This window comes from Rhea pennata, chromosome 9 (genome assembly GCF_028389875.1).
Source record: "Rhea pennata isolate bPtePen1 chromosome 9, bPtePen1.pri, whole genome shotgun sequence".
NCBI classification, from domain to species: domain Eukaryota; kingdom Metazoa; phylum Chordata; class Aves; order Rheiformes; family Rheidae; genus Rhea; species Rhea pennata.
Genome location: NC_084671.1, coordinates 1,940,955 through 1,956,529, shown reverse-complemented (window position 1 = coordinate 1,956,529; position 15,575 = coordinate 1,940,955). Strand labels below are relative to the sequence as shown.

At 37.0% G+C, this 15,575-nt stretch overlaps 1 protein-coding gene across 3 annotated transcripts in view; it reads right to left on the bottom strand.

The window, feature by feature from the left end:
- Positions 1–15,575, bottom strand: part of LEKR1 (leucine, glutamate and lysine rich 1) — an 86,317-nt gene that overhangs the window by 56,628 nt on the left and 14,114 nt on the right. For all 3 annotated transcript variants that reach the window (XR_009959272.1, XR_009959273.1, XM_062582711.1), the window contains exons 3-5: positions 8,118–8,237; positions 7,267–7,442; positions 4,048–4,233 (exon numbers count right to left, since the gene is read on the bottom strand). Coding sequence is in view for 1 of the 3 variants with exons in the window: in XM_062582711.1 (XP_062438695.1) it covers positions 4,048–4,233; positions 7,267–7,442; positions 8,118–8,237 (482 nt within the window). In the remaining 2 variants the exon portion in view is untranslated. The remainder of the gene's footprint in view (positions 1–4,047; positions 4,234–7,266; positions 7,443–8,117; positions 8,238–15,575) is intronic.

Sequence of the window (15,575 nt, the reverse complement as noted above, 5' to 3'; positions counted from 1 at the left end):
AGCACTGGCAGCACAGAAGAAACAACCTTCTCTTCTCCTCCGGTCTGTTGCTCAGCATCACAGCGCCCTGCAGAACAAGCGCCACGTGCAGAAGCACTGCTCCACTCCTGCAGTCTGTGGTCTAAGGAACTGCACACACAGGGAGTTTAACTGTCACACTAACAAATACCTACTGAATGCTTTTAAAGGTGTAAAAGTCAGTTTAATTTGGTCCTCTATTTCAAGCACCTTTTCAACCCTTAAGCACTTAAAATTAAGTCTTTGCTCAGAGAACAGAAGGTCCCCGTTTTTATCAATAAAAACAAAATCTTGTTTTGTAGAACAAGATTCAAACATAAAATCCAATCAGTTTTCCACACATCTCATCTTTGTGAACGTTATGACCATTTTTACTGGAATTAGTTGTTACGTTTGGTAATATTTAAGCCATTAAATATGGTGGTTTTATTATAGGAAATGTTGAGCAATTTTGGTTTACTTATACAGTAATAAGAAAAAAAAAAAAAAAAAAACAAAGAGTGGAACAGTGCCTCTAAAACAGACACTTCCTGCTAACCTTAAAGAACAGATTTTTACAAAAATTTAAAACATAAATACAACTGATTGGTGTGATGTTCTGCTGCAACATACTAGCTTAAGAAAGGAATTAAATTCAGATTCTGAGAAAATAGGCCAGAAACCCATACAGAAAAATAATCTTTAACACTTCAGAATAAGATATGCAGTTTATTCCCTTTTATCCAAAGGAAGAAATATCACTTCATTCTAATATCATTTAATTTTCCTAAAAGAAAAAATGAAATCACTGCTTTAGTATGCACACATGTTCTGAAGAAAACAGTTTTATGTCTTTAGGTAATACGTAGATTGAAATTTGTGGCAAATTAGATTTATGTTATTTGCAGAAAATACTGTATATTTTAATACAATTCATCTGGGGAAGAGGCCGATAAATCAAGTATACAAACTTTGAACTGCATAAGAAATATGATAGCAAATCAAGGTAGACAGAAATCCATGATGAACCTTTATCTAGGACTGTATATGTAGTACTGGCTACCTATCCTAAATAATATTTGCCAAATTAGCAGTTCTAAAAGGGGAAACAGGGATGACTAAGGGGGCAGAAGAGCTCCTAAACAAAGATTTTGAAAAGACTATGATTATTTACCTTAGAAAACAGACTAATAGAAGATATTACAAAAAAAAAAAATATATATATATATATATAAAAAATACATTGAACAATCTAAAAAAAATACTGACTACAAAAATCTTTCGCTGGTCTTCTAATACAAGAACACAGTAATTCTCCACGAAGTTAAAAGCTGGGAAAGACTGAGAAAGGAAACGTGTTTTTACAATGCAGGTAATTAAACTATGTAACTCACTGTTTACAGGAACTACTGAAGCAAACAAGTTTACAAAATTGAAGTAGTGGAACTCTAATTATAACTCTGGATGGTTATCATACCAGTATAAAAGTAATGACACAAATGTTTTATGTAATGATATTAAACCACATGTTTCAAATCTCAAAAGATTCCCTTATTGGGATCAAGGTCCTCCTAGATGAGATACGTGAGGAAGACAGATTACCCTGCAATTGCTATTCTAGAGTTCTTCCTTCGACCCATGCAGCATTTTTCAGCGGTGAAGGCAGGATACTGAATCAAATGGACCGTGGACTTTCTGCAGGAGCAGCTACTGCCAACACTCCAGCGCCCGCGAATGCCGGTCAACTATCATTGAGTTCACAGAGATGGCTTCACACGCCTACGCACTGTTACTGCATCGCGAAAGTTTAACTCACTAATCTGTAAAATTATCTGAGATGCATGACAACGACATGACAATTGATTTATAGAAGCAAATTCTACAGTTCTGGAAATTACTTCTACTAAAAAAGGAACTACAACAGTCTGCACAAAAGCACTATTTAATGAGTACCACCCACCATTTATTTTTTTATTTGGTAGAAAAAAAAATTAAGACATATTTCAACACAAACAGAGTATCAAAGCGTACTTGAGAGGTAGCTATTTCTGTATCAAGTTTACTTTACTTTGAAAGTTTTTTCCACCTGAAAAAGCATATAAAATATGATTATATTTTCCTCTAACTAGTTAGGCATACACCCATTTTGAAAACTGAAGAACTACAAAGGAAAGGTAAGCAACAAGTCATCTAGCTGCCTTATGACTTACCACTATTTGTGCCTACTTGTAAAAAATCAGAAGAGAAGACATTTCTACCAAGAATATGGAAATAAGTTTGCCAGTTATACTGAACATAGAAAGAAGTGAGATATTAGGGGAAAACAAGCATTTTACATGCACTGCTTCTTAGAAAAATGCAACGTCACCAAAACATGACATTACATAATGTGCATATTGGTACGTGGACTCTAAAGACGGTATCTGTGACAATCACCCATAAAAATACTCAAACTGACATATAAATAATTTTAGTTGATAAACAAATGGAGTAGACCATTCACACTGCTGTATTAATAAACTTCAGGATATTTTCTTTGCATGGCACAAGACTATATTAAAGATCAAACAAACTTTCTTTCCTTAAGTGCTACCCTATTAGCACTTTGGCATTAGTAGAGAAAGGAAAGCTTAACCAACAGCAATAAATCATTGCTGTAGGTATTATTGCAGAATCTGCAACTGATCTGCTGCTCTGAGCCAGTCACCGTGCCTATCTTACGAGAGATACTGTCTGCGTAAAAAATTTCTAGTACAACAACCTCTCAGCTCAGTCACTAGGTCTGCTAGAGCAAATACAGACAACTAATACTGAGAAACAAAATACACAGAATATTATAAAATGATTTTTTTAGATTTTTGAATCATAATGTAACTCCAATCTTAATCAAAACATACTGCTGTGGATTTAGATTAAATCCATCCTTGTGAGGGGCCTAGTGAAAACCTTACATGCTACTTTGATCTTCAAAAATAGTCCACAAAGAAAAATCTCGTTGGAGCCAAGTCTAACTGATTTTGTATTTGTTTAAAGTGTTTTGTCAATAAATACCACAAACAGGAAGACATATTAAGTCCGTATCTTTTGCGGACAGTGTCTGGAAGACACAGTAGAGCTATTTGCTCATACCTAACATTTCAAACATGTCACTGCTGAAATATTCTTAACCATGTTGTTATATAGTGACAAAATAAAGATTGCCCTCAATAATATGGGTTGATACCTCATTGAATAATACCTGTGGTCTTCTACTTTTCATTCTCAGCTTCAGTATTATCACTGTACTGTAGGATTATTGAAATTCATCATGACTAGCAGTAAGTACTACTCTTCTAAATTTGGAATTACATATTGTGCATAAGACAACCTGGTAATTACTGTGCCACTTTGGCAACTCAGAACTCTGCCTGGCACAGCACAACTTCTGTATGTTCTGCATGTCTCTAAAATGTTTTTGAGCCAGCATTATGAATGCAATACTGCTTTAAAAAGAAAACAGTTTCAACAGATACTAACATAAAAAGAATATAATATCCTTTTTGTAATGAATTACTGTCTCAATAAAGCTGAAAAGAACATAATTTTAAGTGTTATCACTACTGTTACAGTTTTCAAGAGGACCATCTAGATTCTTGAAACAAAGTATCAAGACCAAATCATTAAGACAGTTTAATGAATCTAAGAGAATATAGATTGGCTTAGGCTGACACCATTTTCACTTCAGTTGCTGATAGGCAAAACTCCTGCATGACCTTCCTGCTCTGAACAAGAGCATTTTTCATTATAGTCTCAGAGCCTTCTCCTTGATATTTTATATAAGATTGAAAAGTAACAGCACAACAGTACTATTACCATCTTCACTACTTCCCCCCCCTTCTCCATTTCTTTCACTCCATCTTCCTGACTATACAACATCAATTTTTTTTATTAGGGCCTGATTTGAGCTGATGAGTACTCTCACCGTAACAACAACTTCAGATGCTTAAAAAACTAGTAATTTTGCATTTTATTTTACTTGGAAGTTCACTTGAAGTGTCAAAATTCTCTTACCTAATGTTTCCTTTTGTAGTTCCTGACACCTATTTTGTAGCTCATTCCCTTGCTGAAGTGAAGTTTGAAGCTGCTGTGTTTTCAAGTCAACTGTATCAGCCACCAAAGTCAGATGTTTCACCTTTTCTTGGAGGGACTCATTCTCTCTCTGGGATTTTGCTAATCTTTGATTCAGTTTGGATATTTCTGAGGAGAAAAATCATATAGGTGATGGTCAAATTTACCTTCTTCACTAAAAAATATCTTACCTGATTTATGACCTCAGGACTTCTGCATTTTAGTCGGGGTATGGGCCATGGTAAGCCATTTACATCAGCAATACTTCTGCTCAGATTTGAGGGCCAAAAGAACTACCATGTGCAACACCTCTTGTATAACTTGTACTTAGCGAAACAGGTAGAATAAAATTTGTACTATTCATCAGCACTAAGTAATAATATGCATTTCCTTCAAGATCTCAAAACCAAACTAAAACATATGTATGTAAGCCAAATGAAATAACAATAGCTGACAAATATTTGAATCCAATATCTTAACAAGATATACAAACAATTGTTGACATACAAAAAAATTGTAAATCCCACTAAAATGAAATTTGAGAAGATTTCACAGTACTACACTGGAGATATTAAGGGAACTAGCCCTGATGAGCAAACTTATAGTTCAAAATACCTTTGGGCATGTGTATTAATTTTGTTTTCCCTTGTCATTATTTGGCATGACTACTGTTGTTAAAGTAATCCAAGCGCATCTTCAAAACATAGAAGACAGGCTTTTTCAATCTATCATTCATTAGCTCTTCAGTTTAGAAGTACAGTATCTCCAAGGAAGCTTCCTGGGTAGTTTCTATTGCAAAGCAAATAAGCTAGTTATGGGTGGAGTGTAATGAACCTGCTCCTACGTTTTCACAGGTTTTCCCCGAGCTTAAGTTATCCTTAATGACTATATTTAACATTTTCAAAAGCAGTTCCAATTCATTTCTCCTCTTCTCTCCAATTACAGCCCCAGAAGTTCAGTTGTCCAAAGAAGCTACACCACTTTGATTTTTATTAGTGATCACAATGTTCAAGTTAGATGAAGCCTAACTGAACTTTCAAATCATCTATTACATAATCTTTATATTCTGCCCACAGACAAATTTTAAATTATTTCTGTAGCACAAATATTTTCATTAACTACTACCTTTCCCAACTACACCACATTTAAATAAATGTATATTAACTGTTATAAATACTGAAAGATTTGAAGTTCTTATACTTCTTTCCACTTGCCATTAATTAACCAAGAGTAAAGAATGTCCACACACAAGGCTTGTTATAAGGCTTTTGCACACTAACCAAGGAAACAGGTCTATGTATAAAAAGCAGCACTTCATATACCACATTTTATTCTCCAACTCTGACACAGAAAATAAGTTTTAAAAATAACAGTGAATTACCTTACTGCAGAAATAATAAGGTAAAATGAATGAAAAGTTTACTACAAAATATAATGTTACCATATGTTACTAGGGAATAACTCATAGTATAGAGAATGAAAGTTTTAGAAAAGCACCAGCAGGCAAAAAGGAAAAAAAATAAAAGAAAAAAAAGTTGGGGGACCAAACAGTTTCAGCTAGAAAACTAGATTTAAGAAAATACATAATGTCCACAGTCTGGCACTACTCTCAATGAGATATGCTGAATGCAGTGAGAGATACATAGCACATATAATGGAGATCAGAATAACAATTGCTTAGAATTTGAGAGGGAATAATTTTCTTTGGCTAGATCTGCGCTTTCGTGTCTTCCATGAGATTTCATGGATCTAAAGGTCAAGGATAAAGCAAAAATTAATAACAAGTGAATTGTGACATTCTATAAATAAATGAACATCTGCAAAACAAATCTTACTGGAGTGAAACAATTGCATAAACAAAGCCCATGTTGTGCATACATCAATGATAAATAATTTTTATTTGGAGGATAAATGTTTAAAAGAATCTAAAAGCTCTATTTAAGAAGCATTAAAATGCTACGATTTTTTGAAAATGTCTGCAGAAATGCATCTATGTATTCTCTTTATTTATCTAGAACTAGGCAGAGAATAAGTACAGGAAGGGATGAATTCTTAGGGACATTAACGCTTTCTGTGCTCAGTCTAAGTAGGAGATGAAGTCATGCATGAAAATGCAAGATATTGACACTGACATTTAAATAAATTGTTGCAAAAACTGAATAGTAAAGGACTTTTCTTTTAACACTGTCTTCAGCAGGCAATAGTCCTCCCTTCAGGGTTCTCTGCTCCCTGGGCTCAGAACAACGTCAACACAGGAGCTGTTAGGATGGTCTGGACGGAACAGAGCCTGTAATTACACTTCCACATACTTTTCTCAGCAAAACTAATCTCTTAACTGAGGCACAGCAAAAATGGTATTCAAGGATAAATCAGAGTTGTAAAGTCCAACTGTCAGCTGGAGGACTGGATATGACCTTCCAGAACAAGAGAGCCAGTTGTTGCTTGCTCCCAGCTGCTCGTTTTCCTGCAGGCTGCCCTGGCGTGAGCAGGAAGCGGGCCGGGGGCCAAGCCAATTATTCTCACCCCCTGGGCTGCTTCAAGCCACTTCCCATCGCCAAGGCCCCTCACACAAACACACGCTCATCCTTGGAACTACTTGCTCTTATTCAGGCCCATGAGGGGGGCAGATGGCCACATATAAGGTGTGGGTTTGCTCCTATGAGGTGGCCCATGTATGCAAGGCAGCTTGAAACGTATAGCAGCAGGCTGGCCAGGGAACACGCCTGCCTGCGTAACGGGAGGAGGACCGCACTGGAGGACCATCCCGCAGCTCCACCAAAGGCAGTGCGGTATCACAGCATGTGTATGAGCGTGCACGAAAAATCTGATAATGGGAGACAGGAGGCAAATTAAAACTTCGAGTCTTTGCATTACAATCATACCCACACACTTATCATAAGTATCTTTATTACAATATTTCAACCTGACTTGGCTAACGGAACATTGAGCCAAAACAATAATCCACTAGTAACTGGACAGAGTCCAACACAGTTCACACAGTACCATTAAGAACAGAAAACAACAGTATTCTACTACTTTTGATCAGGACAAATTAATATCAGAATTTTAGAAGTGATGATTTTACCTTCTAATTTACTATAGTATACTGAACTACCAAAAGGTATTCCATCTTGCCCAAGGTATTGCAAGATGATAATTTACCTGTCAAAGCTTCTTTGCTAACAGCTTTTATCTGTAGAAAAATTTCTTCTTTCAGGGCAGCCCAGTTTTCTAGATTACCAGACACAACCTCTTTAATACTGTCTAGTTCACTTCTAATAAAAGGAAATAACGACAGCGCCTTGCTTAGAGTTGAGCAATGGTGATCCAATGTATTTCTGGAAAAGACAGAGAAAAATAAAACCAGACATACATTTGTAAAAGCAAATAAAGATATATAACTATCTTTTAATTATTTTGAACCTGATGATAACTACCCCTCTGTTATATTTTATAGTACATTCAGTTACAATAATTCAGTATATGGAATATGTTTGAGTATATTTATACTCAAATTCTCTCTTTTAAATGTTGATGTAAAACCTACATGTACAAATAAAACTGTACAAACAACTGTATAATTATTTTTTATTGTTTGAAAAATGATGGCAATACAGTTTAAATGTCTGTATATCCAGGCTTATGCTGAATCCTTACAGACAATACACGTAAAAAAATACTATATTGCCGCTGCATTACAAATGCTTCTTTCTTACTTTTTTAGCATTAATTAATATTTTCTAATTAATCATTAGCATATTAGCATTAATTAATATTTTCAAAGTTATGAAGAACATATCCTGTTGCTAATAACATCAGTAATCAGTAATGATATTTGCCAGTTACATTTGCTAACAGTACAGCATTTTACTATATTCTAGAAAAAGAAAAAATAAAATTATTCTGAACATTCTTCTCATGCACAGTATTCTTTCTGCCTCGGCCTGCTCTGACTGCACACTTTCACAGGAGGCATAACTTCTCCAATTCTATGTGAAGAAAAGCACTCTTACCTGAGCACTTGTGACTGCTTATATGCAGCTTCCTTTTCTTCTCGGAAATATCGCAAATCTTCTTTCACATTTTTTAATTCATCTTGTTTGTTTTTTAGTTCCATTGTTAGGTTTTTTATTCTATATATGTAAATAAAATAAGCAGAAAAGTATTATTTACACTATTAACCAGTCTCTATTTTTGCTTCAACTTTAAATAAAAAACTTACTAAAAATATTTTTAAAGGTGATGATTGCCTATTTTTCAACCTGAATTAACAGACCTTCAAATGAAGAGTCTTCACCACACTGTATGAGACACTTTGTAGTAAATCTTTCAAAATAACATTCATAATATAATTTGGAAAATAATATGGAAGTGTATGTGCAGTATTAGCTCATGTGATATGCAAATATCTTTTGTTCATTTACAGTTGTAACACAGAACTACTCACTTGCTTAAATTATATTCACTTTCTTACCAAAATGTTTTAATCTAATATTTTTAAACCTCAAGGGCATGAAAGAACAAGTTTAATGAAAAAAAATACAGCCGATTTTTATACATTTCCATTCTGAAATTAATAGTTATTAAAATATTTTTTGAAAAATTACAACATTCCAACATATGGAAGAATCAAAGCCAAAATCAGTTTATCATTCATCCTCGCAAAACATTTGCTGTTGTGCAAACCTCAGTGTAAAGTTCCACTTGGATCTTGATCTTAGGGGCTGCAGTACCTAAAAAGCTGCATAGGTTCCATATAAAATTGTAAACACGTGTCTTTAAAGAGCAACAGAGAGCTGAAGGGGAAGCTTTTTCAAGACACTCAACAAGGAAAACTAAATATTTGGTTACAGTCCCCACAGGTTTCCCCTCTTTCACTCAGTATGTTCATCTGTTTCTTAAATCCGGTCACAGGCCAAAAAAAAAAAAAGTGTCACAAATCCAAATTAGTCATTTTCCTTTTCTCATACACTCAGTTTCAAATTCTAGTTCTTGAGCACTGGAACTATACTTTTGCATTGCTGATTTAAAGAAAAGCATTCAATATAAATAAATAAATAAATAAAAAGCACCAAACCCAGAGTTTTATGTATTATTTTTGCTCCCATTGCTTGAGCTGAAAGGAAAAATTTTACAAAAAATGTTTCCAGCAGTCATCACTTTTATAAGCTCAGTGAAAATGACAAATTACACTGGTCAAAACTGGTCAAAACTGTTAATAAAATTATTTTCCTATCTCTTTCTTAAGGAAGACTTAAGGAAATAGTAGTTCCAAACTAGACCTAGGTTTTCATGTTCCCAGCTTGACTAATGATATGACAGAGAAAATACGCATTTCTTTTTCTGTACTTCCGCCCTTCCTTTCAGCAAAAACAAAACCACAGACCAAGCAAGCAACAAACCCCACAACAACAGATTTGGGGCCCTGGAAATAGTTAAACACAAGATGGAGGTGGCAGGTCACCACTCGGTTGCCCTGACTATTTGGCAAACGACTGGAGGGTGTCGGGCTCCCGCGGAGCCTCAGCGTCGCTCCCCGACGTCCCGCTGCGTGCCCGAAACGCGTCCTCCGGGAGGCAAGGCTCGACGGAGGCGCTTTCAGCGTGCTCTGCAAGCGGTCGCCTGGAACAGGCTGGAAAGGCTTCTCACGCTTCCTCCCCGCAGGAAAGGGGCGTGCTCCATGGAAAGAGCTTGGAACAGCAGCTTCTTTAAATTGCAGCACGGGTGAAAAGGATCGTGAATCAATCTGGGAGTAGGAAGGGAGAGAAGGAAAGCAGTGTGCAGTTATTAGGACTCATGACTCCACCGTGCATCTTCCCTCCTATTAAAAACACAAATTAACGTTTGTCACACCTGTGCTCCAGCTAGGCCTGTTTCAGTGAGACTGCAACACCATAGAAGTAGAGTATCTGTGGTAGCTTAAAAGTGAACAGAAACAGATGATAGGTGCTTACGGTTACATATGAGAGCAGAGTATTCAAAATAGGACGTCTAGTAAGTGTAAGGAGGGAAGAAACCCCCTGGCAGCCCTGAGCACCGGCAGCCTCATCTCTCAGCTACCAGCTCCCGCAGCTCAGCTGGCCGCTGGCCTCCGCCGGGGCCGGCCGGGGAAGAGGCAGCCTCCGCGCAGGGCTCTCCTCCGAGGGCGCAGGGCAGGCCGGGCAGGGGGCCTTCCCGGGCCCTCGCAGCCTTACTCCACCAGCGCAGAGGCGGACGGAGCGCGCGGGAGCCGGCGCGGCTCGCTCCCGCAGCAGCCGAGCGGCCGCGCTCCGGGGCGGCCTGCGGAGACGCCTGCCACGGACGGCTGCTCGCCACCTGCACAGACACCTGCCAACACCGCCACGGGGCTGCTTCGGAAGCATCGTATTTCCAAGTGTTAAAAAAAAAAAAAAAAAAAAAAAAAAAAAAGAAAAACCCTTAACGACTGTTAAAGGCAGTATAAGCTTGATGTCTGTTAAAGATGGTATTCACTTACAGGCATGTATAAGTTTCAACAAACTTAGCTGCAGACGAATGACTAGCTGAACAACCTTAGCGTGCCCTTCTCATTTTAACGGCTTTAAGTTTCCTTCAAGCGTGTGAAAAACGTCATTTGACGATAACACCAAGCTCACACCAAGAAAGCACTTCCAGTGGTTGGCATTAAGCCCGAAGCCGGACGACGCGCGCCCCGGCCGGCGGAGGAACGGCAAAGCCTCGCCGGCGCGCGGCGCCCTGCCAGCCGGGCCGCCCTGTGCCCGGCCCGACGCCCCCCGAGCACTGCCAGAACGAACCCTTAGGTGACACTTGGTACTGCGTAAAAACGTGCCTCTGTAATAACTATGTCACAAGAGGAACCTCCCGCATCAGGGACAGAAGCGGCATTAGGGCTTAAATAGATAACTACAAAGAAATAAAAGGCTATAACAATTTTTCTAGTAAAACATAAAGGAAAATGATGACAAAACATTTTGTTTAGAGATTTTCCATGATGCTTTAGTGCACCTCAGTATCCTGAAAGCTTTCAGAAAAAAATAATTATTTTACACATACTTAAATATCAAACAATACATTCAAAAGCTTTTATCATTTTCTTTCTTTAAAATGATTATCCTACCTCAAGAATTCAAGATCGCTGAACAAGAAAATCATAATAAGGGTCAGAAAACAAAGAAAACTGACTTTGCTAAAGAGTGCAAAGCAGTGTCTCACACAGCTCTGGCAGATTTAAGGTTTGCTGGAAATGCTTTCCCAGGAGTTCACAAACATTCATCACATTTTCCTACACAGCAGGGGTCAACTGTACTAAGATATAATGCAGTTATTTTTATCATCAGTGCAAATATGATTACCTCTGCTAAAGTTCATCTTCCTGGCTCTTTCCTTCTATTTACAGTATGCAGCAAACACTTTCTCTCTCTATGAATAATGGTACTTTCAATAAGTTCTCCCAAAGTAAAAAGCAACATCAAAAAAAAAAGCTATACTTTTTTTTTTTAATTGAACAATATATTAGCTTGCATGCTCCAGATCAATATGTCCTACAGAGTAAGAAAGTACTCACTCATATGTCAAGTTTGTTTCTTCTATCCATGAAAACAAAACTACATGGATCTGTACTTTTAAAAACTAGTCCTTTCCTAAGCTTTAAACGCCTCCTGTTAGTACAACACAAATGATTTTGTTTTACTGACTCATTGTCATCAGCAAATAAACAATATTTGAATCCACAAATATCATACAAAACTAGAGGGTGGTAGAGGTATGACATTAGAGTTTGCTTCAAATTTAAAAAGCAAAAGAAAAGGATAATAATTTACAGTAAAAAAAGCCCTAATATTAATGTGCATTAATTAATGTTATCAGGTGGATCATCCATAATGCATTTGCAGTAAAATGCAAAATTTAAAAATATTGCTCATAAAGAAACTTGAATTTGCAGAGTTCTGTCAAAACCAAAACTGATCATCTAGTAGTTAAAAAGTAAGTTGCTTGGGCTTAATTGTGACCACTGAAAAAATGACAGAACTGATTAAACAAGAAAAAAGAAGAAGAAATGTCGGGGTACCTTGGTAAGAAAACTTATCCATAGATGCCTATGCAATTCATTTTGAGGGACAGAAGTTAGACAGTTAAATCTTTTTGACTGCACTGGGGAGCAGAATCAGATTGGTACCTCTGACTAACAGAGAAACAGCTAACATCTTAAGAATCATGCAAACTCAAATCTTCTGTAGATAATATACAGTGTTAACTATACCCCAAGGAACAAAATGCAGTGATTGTCAAACAATAACAAATCAAAACTTTTGGATCCATGGAAAACTGGATGTTAATTTTCTATTCTTATTCATTCCAGAATGGGATTTGAAGTATTTGAAGATCTTTTGGTTTGAAAGAGGAACTTGCAAGTAAGTACAGACACATTTGCTTTCTCTTGCCACTCCACAGATTTGATATAATGCAGTTATCACAGAACTGCATATGCATAAGACAAAAGGAGATTATCAATATCTTCTGGTCATTCACACATAAAAGAACAGGTGGACAAGTCAAGACAGTTGTACTCCATCCACAGTCTATTCTGCTCCTTTTTATGATGATGACATTTTATTCTGGTGATATTTAACATGAAGGAAAGAAGTTCAAAGGATCATTAAACGCTGGCATTAAAACAGAATTATAAGAACAAAGTGATCTCATCCTCCGTCCTGTATTTCACATGAACTGTGAAAATTAACATCCTAACTTTGCAGCCAGAATACATTCTCAGTGAATATAGGAGGAAGCCTGCACAGTATGGGAGACGAATTATAATACATTAACAACCAGTGCTGACAATGACAAGAATAGCATGAGAAAAATAAAGCAGCCGCCAAAAGGGATTCTTGCCAGCAAACAAATATCCTCATTGTCCTAAAGTAATGACAAGAGCTATTACCACACTTGCTCAAATATAAGATGTCACATTTTACAGAAGTTAAGATCTGAAAATAATATCCGTATCTTCACATACTACATGGTACACAGCCCCTCTCAGTGTCCCAGAAGGACCCATTTTAGGCTGAATGAGCAATTGCATCCATGGTCACCTGCAGTCAGTAGCGAGTCTGCAGAGAAAGCTGGAGAAAATGGTCAATGGAAAAAAACTCTTTCACTACAGTATTTTCAGCTTCATGAAACTCTAAGACTAACTCAAAGCCAGTTCAAGTTGCTCATTTTCATTTCAGCATGTTTCACTCTTTTAAAAAGATGTTAGTATGCATCCCTTGTGCACTTCTTTTGGACAGCTCAAGTTGCAAAGTAGAATTAAACACATAAAAAGTAAAAAAATTTCTAAGACTTAGCATATGCTCATTCCCTAATGAAGAAAAAAAATACCACTTTAAAGGGAACTCATCTGATGCTCGCATAGAACTTCTGTAGTGTAATGAAGAACACTCATTTACTACCTTATGAATTAATTTCTTTTTAGGTGTTGGATGATACACCAACATCATTCTGAAAATACATCACAGCACTGCAGTGGTTATAATGTTTTGTTAATTAGTCATGCCTTCTAAAACAGTGAAAAGATGTGCAAGTTTTTCAAGTTGCCTACATATAATAGTAGAACTGAGTGCATGCCCTAAAGCATATCTGAAACCTCTTTAAATTATTCATCTCTTACATAGCTGCTTATGTTTGCCAGTAAGAAATTGCATCTGGAAACATCGCTGATATTTTAAACAGATCTTTCATACCTTGTTCTTAGCTTAAAAATAGGAAGAGTTCATCTAATTCTCATATTTCTTAACTAGTGACAATCTTCTAATTAAATGCCTTCCCATCACTCCACAATGACACTGCAAACATTAGATTTCTGATGAAAAAAGCAGCAAATACATATCCACTGCACTTAGATTACTTAATGACCAGAGAACATTGATAAAAGAAAACATTAAGGATAAAAGTAAAACCTGGAAGTATTTGAAAGTCCTCCATAAAAGTGTAAACTCCTTGAGGAAGGTCTGTTTATAGCTGAAACAGACCCGAGATTCTCAGGATTTTAAAAGAAACAAGCATAAGAACATTTTATTAGGACTATATTGAACACCTGGAGCAAATGAATCTTTAATAGAATAGTTCAATCTCCAAAGCAACAAACTTCAAAAGACAAACTCCAATATTACCAAGGGTCATAAAACAAAAGACTTGTCTAATGAAGACAAACTTAAACAATATGCTGAGTTTTTTTGTGGGGGAAGGTAAGCAGGTGGAAAGGTGGTTACACCCTTCCTGGTGCTATTAATGCTGAAAAAAAATCCCATAACCAAATTTATCTAACAGGCATCAACAGCTAGAAGTACTATATAAAAACTGAAAAATTTGAAGGTGTAAGGCAAAAAGAATAGGCCACGTGGGATAATTTTAATACAGTGATCTACACTGTTAAGATGTTCAGCCTTGTGAACATCTTTCTAAACTCCATTAGTTAAGTTAAGATAGAAAGATATTACAACTTCTCTGGCTAGAGAGTCTACAAGGGCAAGGAAAACTGTAAGCATTTTTTAAAAGGACCAATTGGATTTAAACACTAATCTTCAAAAAGCTGTAATACAGATGTTATCAAAACAGTTTAGTTACATTACTATTCCATGGTAATATCTTTAAATAGTAACTAGGTTTGCTAAAACACAGTTCTGAGGTGCAGACCACAGCTTAACATGGCTAACGAGGGGTCAACAAGCCCTTCCAAGGGTTCACACTGAACCAGGATGTCACAGCAATGCTCCAGGCTTGAGTCTCTTTTGCCCCTCGGTCCCAGATTGCCCTGCCCAGGACACAGGCAGCCCCGCTGGGGAGCCGGGCTGCAGATGGCTCGTCTCAGCCAGGACCGCGCGACCCCGGCAGAGCCAGACGCACGTGCCGCCCAGCGCGGCAGAGCCACGCCAGAACTACGCAGACCCTTCTTCGGAACCACAGGGCTGAAGGTAAGTATTTGCCTGTATTCACTACACCCTTTCCACATATTCCACCCGAAACACTTTACTATTGCCATTATATAGAGAATTTGTTCAAGCTCTCTCAGAGACTGCATAAATACAATGTATCGATATTTTTCTTCAGAAAAAACATATATCCTGCTAGCTTAAGTAAAAGGACAATAGCAAATAGTTTATGGTAAAGTTCCCTGTATCTATACCATGTACCATAGTAGAGACTTTTTCTAAGGTATGATTACTGCCCTGACCAAGCACACAGATTACAAAAAAAACAAGTCACAAAATTTGCAATGTTTCTCATATGGAGAGGTATTTTCCCACTTAGTAAAGGGGAAAGATTACATGATATTCTTCAGTGTCGAAGCTTCCATCTTTGTTTCTCAGACAGACAAAAAATGTGAAAAATGATACAGGCTTCTGGTCAGGAAGATGTCTATTTATGACATGTTTTATACTCGTGGAATAAACTGTACTTTGAACGATGCTCCCAAATTCTTATCCCCAATT